Below are 12,828 nucleotides of genomic sequence, written 5' to 3' on the forward strand. Positions count from 1 at the left end.
TCAACTTATCATTAATTTTCCAGGTAGCAGTTGTGAATCATATAAAAATTTCTAAACTACCCAGTTGTGACGTTGTGCAGTCTATATGGTTTTATAAAAACATAAGTGAATATAATGTAACGGGGATATGCTTCATGCAAAAGGTCTCTTGTAAGGTATCATTACAAAGCTCATAATCTACTGAGTGTGATCATCCTATTTGTAGAAATGTACCACTCTTGTATCTAAAACTAGAAATATAAAACATAACCCTGATGGCCTATTGTAATTATGTAAAGTGTGGGCCATTAATGATGGTTTGGAATCTTGATGACTCCCATTAACAAGGACCATTGTCTGCAGATGGCTGTGTTTACCTATGAGTCTTCCTGTATATGTGTGTGCTGGCAAGTGGGCAATGAAGTCTTGCAGTGACATGTGATCATGTCACCTGAACTGGAATCCATCTTTAACCTGGTGCTTTTCCAGTGAGGGGGGGTGGAAACCCAGAGGGACAAAGGATTCCCGCCTTATGCAAAAGATATATAAAGGGGTGGAACAGAACAAAGAGAGAATGAGCCATCATGAAGAATCCCCTAGCTATCACCTGAGCTGCAACAAGAGCTGTACCAGGGGAAGGAATTGTGCCCAGGCCTGGAAGGTGTCCAGTCTGAGAAAAACTTACTGAAGCATCTCTGAGGGTGAGATTATCTGTATTCAGTTTGATTAGACATAGATTTGCGCATTTTATTTTATTTTATTTTGCTTGGTGACTTACTTTGTTGTGTCTGTTACTACTTGGAACCACTTAAATCCTATTTTCTGTATTTAATAAAATCACTTTTTTCCTTATTAATTAACTCAGAGTATGTATTAATACCTGGGGGAGCAAACAACTGTGCATATCTCTCTATCAGTGTTATAGAGGGCGAACAATTTATGAGTTTACCCTGTATAAGCTTTATACAGGGTAAAATGGATTTATTTGGGTTTAGACCCCATTGGGAGTTGGGCATCTGAGTGCTAAAGACAAGTACGCTTCTGTGAGCTGTTTTCAGGTAAACTTGCAGCTTTGGGGCAAGTGATTCAGACCCTGGGTCTGTGTTAGAGCAGACGGGCGTGTATAAAGCCATTTTACCCTGTATAAAGCTTATGCAGGGTAAACTCATAAATTGTTCACCCTCTATAACAGTGATAGAGAGATATGCACAGTTGTTTGCTCCTCTGGGTATTAATACATACTCTGAGTTAATTAATAAGTAAAAAGTGATTTTATTAAATACAAAAAGTAGGATTTAAGTGGTTCCAAGTAGTAACAGACAGAACAAAGTAAGTCACCAAGCAAAACAAAATAAAATACAATGCGTAAATCTATGTCTAATCAAACTGAATACAGATAATCTCACCCTCAGAGATGCTTCAGTAAGTTTTTTTCTCAGACTGGACACCTTCCAGGCCTGGGCACAATTCTTTCCCCTGGTACAGCTCTTGTTCCAGCTCAGGTGGTAGCTAGGGGATTCTTCATGATGGCTCCTCTCTCTCGTTCTGTTAATCGCCCACACTTTGCATAATTAAAATAGGCCCTCAGTTCTATTTCATATTTCTAGTTTCAGATACAAGAGTGGTACATTTATACAAATAGGATGATCACACACACAGATTGTAAGCTTTGTAATGATACCTTACAAGAGACCTTTTGCATGAAGTATATCCCAGTTAAATTATATTCACTTATTATCATGTTTTTATAAAAACCATATAGACTGCACAACGTCACTCACTGCAATCCAGCGATAAGCCCTTCAAATCAGCTCTCTGACTGGCACTGCTCAGACTGGGCTGTTCCACTCGCTGCGTTTTGCCAGCTCTCGCCAAGGTCTTGCTTTCCAAAATATCATTTCCAACCAGGCTTTGCAGGAGTGGGAGAACGATGAAAAGAAAAATGTAAAGGTGCCATACCCTCCCTGACCTGAGTAAACTGCCTGGTCTGATGCTGCTGCTGTGGACTGTGACAATCTTAACCCACTCTTTTCACTCAGCTTTGGATTTTCTTTAAATGTTACAAAAACCCATCAACCCAGATCCCCGTCCACTCCTGGACTTTCGAGTCTGCTCCTCCATTAATACCATTTGTGGCATGTTCCTCTCCACACATTTTTTTTTAAACTCTTTAGTTACTTAGGAAGTTGTAAAAGGTTTACAAATTTTGGCTCTGTAAATAGAGGCAAACCAATAATCATCACCACAGTGAGCTTTTGTTTAGAGAAATATTATACAGTAATAGGGCTATCACATCTCTCTATTTAACCGAGTTACCATCTTTAGAGTAACCAGGACATGCTGTTGCTAGTGATTTTATTAAATTGAGTGAAACCCCTGATTCCATACATTTAACAAACTAGGCATTTCTATTAAATGTTCAAAAATTTGGACAGGTGTGCTGGTTTGTTTGCAGGCAAATATACTTTGAAGATTGAATAAATGGTAACCAAATATGTAAGTATCTACCTGTCCCCTATTCATAATTGGTACATTAATTTTTCCATAACAACCACCTCTTGGATTGGTCCTGCTTTGAGCAGGGGGTTGGGCTAGATGACCTCCTGAGGTCCCTTCCAACCCTGATAGTCTATGATTCTCTCATATTTTTTGTACCATTCCTGTAGAGTTGGACTATTTTTCTTGTTCCAATGAAAAGCTGTCAGTATCCTTTCAACTACTAGCAGGCAAGAGATTAATTCTTCATTTCCTTTAGTGTGACCATTTCTTCCTGGAAGCCCCTGGATGATTACCCAAGGATCCTTTGGTAACAAATATCTAACCATTTGTGATATTTGGTTAAGAACTGCATCCCAATACTCTCTGCTGACTAGACATGTCCAGCATCAATGTGTAAAATCTCTTCTTTCACCAGTTAATCATTTACTTATACATCCAATCTATGTGTATTATTTCTTAACCTGACTGGTGTGCTGTACCATTGAAACAGTAGCGTAAAGAAATTTCCTTTTCTTGTGCTACACACAGAGGTTTTTCCAGATCAAACCCCATTCTTCTGAAGTAACTGGTCTATCCAGATCCTTTTCCCAGAGTGTCCACACACTTTTTGTATCAAATGTCCATCAGGAATACAATGACTGTCACTCTGTCTCAAAGAAAAATTCCAACTGATTTCAACTTTATGCAGAGGATATTTGCCTGCTGCAGTACCACATTGATCCACTAGATGGGTGATTGCCTCAGGGATATCTCAACAGGCTTGAGAAATGGACTACATGTATTGTACTTCTTAAAAGGAACAGGAGTACTTATGCTCAAATAAATTTGTTAGTCTCTAAGGGCTAGTCTACACTTACCGGTTAGTTCGACGGCTGCGGATCGAAGTTCCGAGTTCGATTTATCGCGTCTGGTCTGGACGCGATAAATCGAACCAGGAAGTGATCCCCGTCGACTGCGGTACTCCAGCTCAGCGAGAGGAGTACTGCGAAGTCGACGGGGAGCCTGCCTGCCGCGTGTGGACCGCGTCTGAACCGCGGTAAGGTCGAAGTAAGGTATGTCGAATTCAGCTACGTTATTCACGTAGCTGAATTTGCGTACCTTACTTCGATTTGGGGGGTAAGTGTAGACCAGCCCTAAGGTGCCACAAGTACTCCTGTTCTTTTTACGGATACAGACTAACACGGCTGCTACTCTGAAACATTGTACTTCTTGTAGTCTGCATCCCAATTTAACTTCTCCTATCAAAATACTTCCAACGCAAATAGTCTGTCATGGACCAACAAAGTGAACTGATTTATGACACTCGCAAAAGCCTGAGATCCTGCCTTAAAAAATCCACCTCAGAGCTCTTCTGTGTGAGTGAGATTTGTTGCAGACAATTGCAAGGCAACTGAGCATCAGTTAAGTCCATTGGCTTGTAAAAAATGAACAATGCCAAGGTCCTGTGTGCACTTCACTTGCAACCAAGTCAAGGCATCTAGGTATCTGGTTCTAGTTTATCATAAAGATAGGACTTTAACTGTGTCTGTCACTGTTGGGCATGCCTGACCCTTTAGCCTGGTTTCAGAACACACAACACATTGGAACCACACTGCCAAGTCCTTTGACTCGGTTGCAGTTAACATGCAGTTGGTAAGTGCTACCTTTCCTAATTCACAGCCTACAGCAGAGGTTTTGCCTTTAAAGCCATGATCATAGAAATGCAGGGCTGGAAGGGACCTCTTGAGGTCCTCTAGTCCAGCCAACCATACTGAGGCAGGATTCAGCAGGTGAACCTAGCCCATCCCTGACAGGTGTGTGTCTAACCACCGGCGATAGGGATTCGACAACCTCCCTAGATAGCCTGTTCCAGGGCTTAACAAGTCTTACAGTTAGAAAGTTATCTAACCTAAATCTCCCGTGCTGCAAACTAAGCCCATTACTTCTTGTCCTACCCTTGGTGGACACAGAGAACAATCAATCACTGTCCTCTTTAACATACCTTGTGTGAAGACTGTTCTCGTGTGCCCCCTCAGCCTTCTCTTCTGTAGACTAACCATGCCCAATTCTGTCAATCTTTCTTCACAGGCCATGCTTTCTAAATGTCTCATTTTTATTGCTCTCCTATGGATTCTTTCCAATTTGTCCATGTCTTTCTTAAAGTGCAGTGCCCAAAATGGGAAACAGTACTGCAGCTGAGGCCTCACCAGTGCTGAATAGAGCAAAACAATCATGTCGCATGTCTTACATACGGCACTCCTGTAAATACGCCCTAGAATTATATGTACCTCTTTTGCCGCAGCATCTCACTGTTGACTCATATTCAATTTGCAATCTACTATAATCTCCAGATCCTTTCCTGCAGCACTGCTGCCTAACCAGTTTTTCCCCCTTTTTGTAGTTGTGCATGTGATTTTTTCCTTCCTGAATGTAGTACTTTGCTCTTGTCTTTATTAACTTTTATCTTATTGATTTCAGAGCAATTTTTCAATTTATCGAGATCACTTTGAGTTCTAATCCAGTTGTCCAAAGTGCTTGCAACCCCGCTCCCAGCTTGGTGTTAGATGCAAATTTTACACATGTACCCTTTACTTCTTCATCCAAGTCATTAATTAAATTATTGAATAGTACCAGTCCCAGGAGAGATGCCTGCAGGACTCCCACTTGATATGTCCTCCCAGTCTGAAAGCAAAACCATCAGCAATTCTATGTAAAAGAAAAATTGGCAAAACCATACTTATGCCAACAAGATCATGGTCTAAGTGTTACCTCGTCTGTACTCATTCATTATCCATAATTACAACTTATTAAAAATTTAGCTATCAAAGTTCTTAATGTACCTTTAACAATTCTTCATTGTATATTTCAGTCTTATAAATCAGTATATGTCATCACCTGCTACTATTTAGTCTGTTAGAAGGGAGTGGGGGGATTATGGAAGACATGATGCTTTATTGTCAGCATTTCAGATCTTCTTTAAACATGGGTTTTTCATTCAAAGTCCAGTTTTGTTTGTGAATTATCACAAATCTCTCTCTCTCCTCCCCCCCCCATTAGAAATTTTCCTGTGAATATATTTTGAGGGGTGGCTCTGTTTTGGGACCTTGATATTTAGTTGCTTTTAATGGAATCCCAACAGGTCTTTCTGAAAGAAGGAATCCAATTTCAAGGTTCTTACAGGGGTTGTAGCTGGTATCAGGAGATGAGCTGCCATTCATGGAATCGTAGGACTGGAAGGAACCTCGAGAGGCCATCTAGTCCAGCCCCCTGCACTCAAGGCAAGACTAAGTATTATCTAGACCATCCCTGACAGGTGTTTGTCTAACCTGCTCTTAAAAACCTCCAATGATGCAGATTTTACAACCTCCCTAGGCAGTTTATTCCAGTGCTTAACTACGCTGACAGAAAGTTTTTCCTAATGTCCAACCTAAACATCCCTTGCTGCAATTTAAGCCCATTGCTTCTTGTCCTATCCTCAGAGGTCAATGAGAACAATTTGGTACACTGCAATTATTGAACAGCTTTCTAAGAGTAATGACACATGTCAGCTCATGCCCCACAGTCAGTGCAAGGGCACTGGGTTATGACAACTTTAGTCCTGAACTACTCAACCATAGATCCCCAGATTACCAGTTTCCTGCTCTTACCCTACCAGACCATGCTCCTTCTATGCTTCATACTCTCCTGGGCATTGCGTATTTAGCTGAGAGACTATAAGGTTCTGAACGACATTTTCTGCTCATTTGCTTTTGCTGTGTCTCCTCCCAGTGAATCAGCTTTTTATTTACTCTTTGGAACATGAGGTAACTGGACACCACATACTTTTCATTTCTCTCCTAATCCTACTTTTATCACCATGTGAGTAGCTGGATGAGATTTAGGTCTGTTCTGGGAAATGAATGTGGACATAGATGGATTGGTTTCTGTAATGTCTGTAGGGCTGCCTTGCAGAAGTGTGTGTGGGAGGAATGGGTGCTAGCGACTGCTGCCGGAGGTTGGATTTAGGACCTGCCCCTGAGAGCAGAGCACTGTCTTAGAGTTTATTGGCTTCCAATGACGGAAGCACTTTAGCTGTGAAACAGTTTGAACTCAGCCCTTCCCTAGCAGGGGAGCATGAATGCTCATAGACTTAAGTCAGGATGGACCATTGTGATCATCTAGTCTGACCTCCTGCATGGTGCAGGCCACAGAACCCACCCACTCCTGTACTAGTCCCCTAACCTCTGGCTGAGTCACTGCAGTCCTCCGATCATGGTATAAAGACTTCAAGTGGCAGAGAATTGAAACTATTGCTGTTGTGGTCTGCTATGGAGTGAGAAGTACCAGGAACTTGGCAGTTAGCCGACATCTATAGGTCGCCATGTGCACACATTCATCCTACAGCAAGGGAATGGCTAGCCCACTTGCACACAGCACATTGGTGTACTGTCTTAGTGCTTTAGCTCATCTTGAATGGATATCAGAGCCGTCCGTAGGATTTATGGGGTCCTACGCAGTATTATTAAGCTGGTGGCCCTACACTGGTGCATTCGGCTCTGTGAATACAGCTTCTGCCTAGTAAGGAGACTGCAGCGCACGCTGGGTGTGCGGGAGCTGACCCCGCCCTTACCTACTGTCCCGGTCATAGGTGTGGACTCCGTAGCTGGGTGCTCTGGAGCTGGCGCACCCACAGGGAAAATTTTAGTGGGTGCTGAGCACCCACCGGTGCTAATTTCCCCCCCACCCCATGCACCGGCGGCCCAGTGCTTATCCACTCCTCCCAGTGCTTCTGGAGTGCTGCGAACAGCTGATTTGTGGCGTTCAAGCTCTGGGAGGGAGGGGGAGAAGTGGGGACGGCGCGCTTTGGGGAGGAGGCAGGGTGGGGGCTTGGGGGAAGAGGTGGAGTGGAGGCGGGACCTGGAGCGGAGGCAGGGGGGTCAAGCACCTCCTGGCAAGATGAGAAGTCGGCGCCTCTGGTCCCGGTGGTGCCCCACATTTTCAGGTGTCCTACGCAGCTGTGTATGCTGCATATGCCTAAGTTGTATAGGGCAGATAGTGTATCAAGCCCTACCTCCGTGGGCTTCTTTAACCTGTAATGGATAACTCCTGTAACAGTTATGGCATGATTGCTGTTTCATGCCAAAATACATTCACTGTTAAATATATGGACCCTCCCTGAGATCAGTTTCAACCCTGGTGTAAATCTAATGGCTGAGTTCCACCCAGGATGAATTTGGCCCATCATGTTTAAATGGTGTACGAAGAATACGGTCTCACACTTCCTAAAGGAATGAATGTGTCTGAGTAGTTAAGCAGCGGGAGCTATGAGTCATAACTCCTGAGTTACTCACCTCTCTGCTTCAATTTCTGCATCCTTTAAAATGGGGCGAATCCTACTTCCTTCTCTGAGGGGCACTAGAAGATTTAATTCATTATGATTTGGATTAGTGCTTTGAGATCTTTGGGCGAAAGGGGCCTGGAAGTGCAAAGAGTTGCTACTACAGTTATTAAAGTCATGGAGTTTGAGGTCAGAAGTCTGACCTCTGTGTATCACAGGCCAGCAGCCGCACACTAAACCAAACAACTGAAATGTGAGCAAATATGACCAGGAAACTAGATAGTTCTGTGCAGAGAACAGGAGGGACGGAGGTGCACCACTGCCCGAGGCCCTGGCACTGGCAAGGAACTGATGAAGTGAGCTGTACCCAGATGATACGGGTAAGTGACCCACACCCATGTGCTGCAGAGGAAGGTGGAAAAAAACAAAAGTCACTGCCAATCTGACTGGGGGAAATTTCTTCTGACCCCACATAGGGAGATGAGTTAGACCCTGAGCTTGTGAGCAGGAACCAGCCAGCCAGGCACCTGAGAGAGAGAGAAGATTCTTTGCCACCTCCGAGCACTGCCTCTCCTCCTCCAGTTTCCCATCTCCAGCCGTGGCCATCCCTGATAGTTCAAAGGAAGGAGCCATACAAAATTATTGGGGGGGAGGGCGGGAAGAATCCCCTTCCGACTCCTACACATGTCATTTATTTTTCCTCTTTCACCTGATCTTTATCCAATGGTGTTTAACTGACTTATGTTCAGGATGTATCAAAACCCAATAAAAATATAACCGTTGTGAAAAAAGAAAGCTTTGGAAGAATATACTCATGATGTACATAACCGCATACCATTGAACACGTGCATAGCAGATTGTGAGCTCATTGGGGCAGAGACCATCTTTTTGTTCTGTGTTCGTACAGCGCCTAGCACCAGGGGGTCATGGGTCATGCCTGGGGCTCCTGAGTGCTGCTACAATACAAAGAATAAATCAATAATATCATGATTGCAATGAAATACAGCTAAGGCCAGCTCTCTGCCCCCAAGCCTTAGAACTGAAATGCCACAATCAGCCAGGGGCCTCTGACTCCTGTGTCTCCTTTGCATCATCACATTTCAGCTTGCTGCTCAGCACAGCAGGTGACAGCATTAGCCTGTAAGCAGTAGGAACCTGATTTCCCAAAGTGCTGAACACTCACAACTCCGGGTGATGTCAGCGGGAGCTCGGAAACAATAGATCAGGATGGCAGCGTACCAATCCTGCCTTCGGCCCCGGCGCTGAGCTCCTTCCGCTCCCAGCAATGTCGCTTAGCTCGCTGACAAAATGGGTGCTGAGGAGGGATGGGAGAGGGAAGAGGATGAGTTCAGGGACGGTAATGTATGGCTAAGAAAGGCACTTCTGCCTGCACACCCGTGTAACACAGAAACTGCACTCTGGTAGGCAGCCCCCAAGGGCGTGGCTCCCAAGGCAGGGAGCCTGGTAGAAACATAGCCATGTATTGCACAACACAGCTGGCTCTCGTCCAGTCAGTCCTCTATGATACTGCATAGGGCACCTGTAGGCCCCACCTGCTCCGGAGACCAGCCAGCTGTCGGTTTCAGCAGGCTGACTAACACGGCTGGGTTTCGAAGGGTTACATCTTTATCTGGAAAAACAATGAGGAGTCCTTGTGGCACCTTAGTTAATCTCTAAGGTTCCATAAGGACTCCTTATTTTTGCTGATACAGACTAAGACGCTACCACTCTGAAACCTGTCATCTTTATCTGGGGATACTTCCTGGTTAAGTGATTGGGATGGTTGGAGCTTGTGAGAGAGCAGGAGAAGGGGGGTGGGGAGGGAGTTAAGGTTTTTACACGAAGGAGAAGGCGCTGTCTGTGTACATTGTGGTTTGCATGTACACAAAGAGCAAATCATAGGAACAGATCTTCCACACTGGGGCTGCAGGAACGGCCCACAGCAGGGGGGATGGGAACTACAGATTTGCAATCGGAATGATATATTTTAGACTAAGGAAACCAGCAGAGAGAGAGCACAGGATATGTGTGTGTTTCCTCTGTCACAGGGTGTCTCGGCCACAAGTGTGAGAAGAAAATGGCAGCTTCTGCTGTGCACTGGCAGAGTTTTTAGGAATATAAAAGAACAGGGCATGGAAGATCACACTTTCCCAGCTCCATACACTGCACCCTGTAAGGACGGATTAAGGCTGGATCCTTGTGGGAGAGACCAACTGGTGTGAAAGGGACCCAGGTCAGCAGTGAGGAACACAGGGCCAGGCTGTAATGGGTGTTGCTAGCATATTAGACATTTGTATGGAACATGCCCAAGTCTGGAAAATGGAATTGAGATGAGGTCCGAGTGCTTTGCCGGTATAGCTATCCCTGTATACCAAGCTAGCAAACACTAGCAGCATCTTATACTGACAAAACTCTGCTTTTGCCAGTACTGTAGCATCACTTATTCCAGTCTCCCTGAGCAAAACAATCTATACGTGTCAACGTTACAGTTTTGCGACTGCACTAGTGGCTTCTGCCAGCACAGCTATAATATCGATCACAGAGCGGACCTCCTCGCATCTCTGACCAGCGCAGCTATGCTGACAAAAGCTTTTGTAGAGTACACATGGCCTAAGAAGGAAAGAGCAGGGTTGGAAGAGACCCGATGAATGGCAGGAGAGGAAGATCAAAGAGTCGGGGGAGAGGAACTGAAAAGTTTAGATGAATCCATGTTTCATTTATTCTTAATCCACCCCTGAGTCTGGACGATTAAAAATTAGAGAGTTCAGGGATTTGGCCCCATCTACCCACCTAGTCCATAAATAAAGAGCAGTGGAGGCGAATGTGGGTGAACAGAGTTTCAATATAAATAGGCCCCAGCCACAATTTTTAAATCTGCCTTCAGATCAGAGTTTCCCCAAAGTTTGGAGTGTTTGGATCTGAGGTTTTGTTGTGGATTCATCTCAGAGTCTAGCGATAGACCCAGTCAATCCCACTGCAGCCACATCTGTTGTTAACCTTAACATCTGAGTGTATGGACACCACATGCTATGCTAAAGGCATTTGTCTGCGTCCTGAAACTGTTACCAAGTAAATGCCTTCCCTTGATTCATCAGAGCTTAGCTGCCCACAAAAGTGGTGCTGCTTTAACTAGTCTGGTATTGCAAGAATGGTATAACCTCCCTATTGTGGATGCAATTATATCCGTATAAAGCTGCTTTATGCTGGAATAGGTATTCCCATACATGAAAGGGACTAGGCTATATTGGTCTAAGGCTCCTTTATACCAGTATAACTGGCCACGCTAGGGAATGTACCAGGATAATGAGTGTGGTAAAAAAAATCACTCCTAACAAAAATAGTTATACTGGTACAAAAATGGTGTGTAGACCAGGCCACGGTGACCAAACACATAGGGACACCTAGGCATTATAATCCTTGGTGCAATCTGCAACCCTATTCACAGCAGTGAGAAGGTGGGACCTGGTGTTTGCTGGCATAGACTCCCCGCTGGGCAGTCCTTTGTTCACTCCCTGTTGCTTCCCAGCTCTATTTTAGTGGCTCACATCGTCAATTTCACCTTAGCAGCCTATTCAGAAAGGTTTGATTGCTCTGTGCCTGCATGAAATTAGCACACTTCCCCCAGCACAACCTCTCCCCTGAGAAGTAGGGCTCCATTTTGTTTGTGTGTGTGTGTAGTGTAACTCTAATTGCTGTGTATCCCCCCAAATGCCCACTCCCAGCTAGTGCCTGGGGGTATCACCCCACATGCCCACTCCCAACCAGTGTCTGGAGGTATCCCCAAAATTTGATAGGGTTTTGGGGAAGGTTATTCTGGTGGGAATAAAGGGGGCTTTTCTGCTGCTTTGATTTACCAGCTGGCTGGTTCCTTTATGTATACATGTTTATTTCTATCATGCTGGGGGGAGGGGGGGGCTCAACACCAGTGTGTGTGGGCACCCCACAAGGTGCCACCATCCACCTGTATCAGGGTGCCTCAGGGAATGTTTCTCACACTCAGCTATCGTGGCAAATAAGTCTCAATGTTTTCCTAAATGGTTTCATTCTTTGCAGATAAAAGGCCACAGCCCATCTGACATTGAGGAAGCGTGGGGCATGGGTCCCTTGCTGGAGGATTCTCTGCACCTTGAGGTCTTTAAACCACGATTTGAGGACCTCAATAACTCAGACATAGGTTAAGGGTTTGTTACAGGAGTGGGTGGGTGAGATTCTGTGGCCTGCGTTGTGCAGGAGGTCAGACTAGATGATCATAATGGTCCCTTCTGACCTTAGAGTCTGTGAGTGTAGGAGAGCCGCCGGGTTTTGTTTTTTTTTTTTTTTGCAAGTGAATGGAGCTGCTGAATGAGCCTTTTGCAGGAGGCAGAGCCTTTCACCTGCAGGAGGAAGAAGAGAGAGAGGAGGGGCCCAGGCGAGGTAATCTCGTGTGATCACACACAGAGAGAGACCCAGCCACACCTTGAAACTACCTGAGCCCAAGGAGAAGGGGAGGAAAACTCCAGACAAACACAGGGAGGAGAAAAGGGGAAGGGAAGTGTACCAAAGTGCGGGACCCAAGTGGGAGGGTAACCTAGGGGGCAAGGAAGTACTGTACTCCGAGACCTTGTCGTTCCCACAACTGGCTTCACCCGGTCTGTGAGTTTCAGCTGAAACTGATCAGCCATGGACTCAGGTTCCTGAGCTACTCAGCCACCAGGAAGGACTTTGTACACCGCAGCAGGAACAACAGCTCTGTGCGCTGGGATTGAAAACGTTGAATTGTTTGGGGGGCAAACTCCACCCACCCCGATTTCCCAAACCTTCCCCCCAAAAAGGGGTGGGGGGAGGAAACCATGAAGAACTATCGGCTTTCCGAAGAAAGAAAAATGAATGATTATCAGCTTTCCCCAGGAAGGAAACTGAAAACCTCGGATTCAGGGCTGAAGTACAACAATAGAAAAGAGGTGAGCTGCATTTATGGGGCTGTTTTTTAACCATTCCCCTCTCCTGCTTGACGAGTGAGTGGAGGGGAAGGCCAGGTCTAAAGGCCCCTGCTCGCAAGATGCAGATTTCTGGGC

At 45.2% G+C, this 12,828-nt stretch overlaps 1 protein-coding gene across 1 annotated transcript in view; it reads left to right on the forward strand.

Annotated features, from left to right (window-relative positions):
- The first annotated feature begins 12,355 nt into the window (after window positions 1-12,355).
- ST14 (suppression of tumorigenicity 14) overlaps window positions 12,356-12,828 on the forward strand; it is a 46,034-nt gene continuing 45,561 nt past the window's right edge. Inside the window, exon 1 of the mRNA XM_024209661.3 lies at window positions 12,356-12,714. Within this exon, the coding sequence (XP_024065429.2) occupies window positions 12,604-12,714 (111 nt within the window). The 5' untranslated portion in view covers window positions 12,356-12,603. The remainder of the gene's footprint in view (window positions 12,715-12,828) is intronic.

The sequence above is a fragment of the Terrapene carolina genome, unplaced genomic scaffold (assembly GCF_002925995.2).
Source record: "Terrapene carolina triunguis isolate 2854851 unplaced genomic scaffold, T_m_triunguis-2.0 Scaffold374, whole genome shotgun sequence".
In the NCBI taxonomy this organism is placed as follows: Eukaryota; Metazoa; Chordata; order Testudines; family Emydidae; genus Terrapene; species Terrapene triunguis.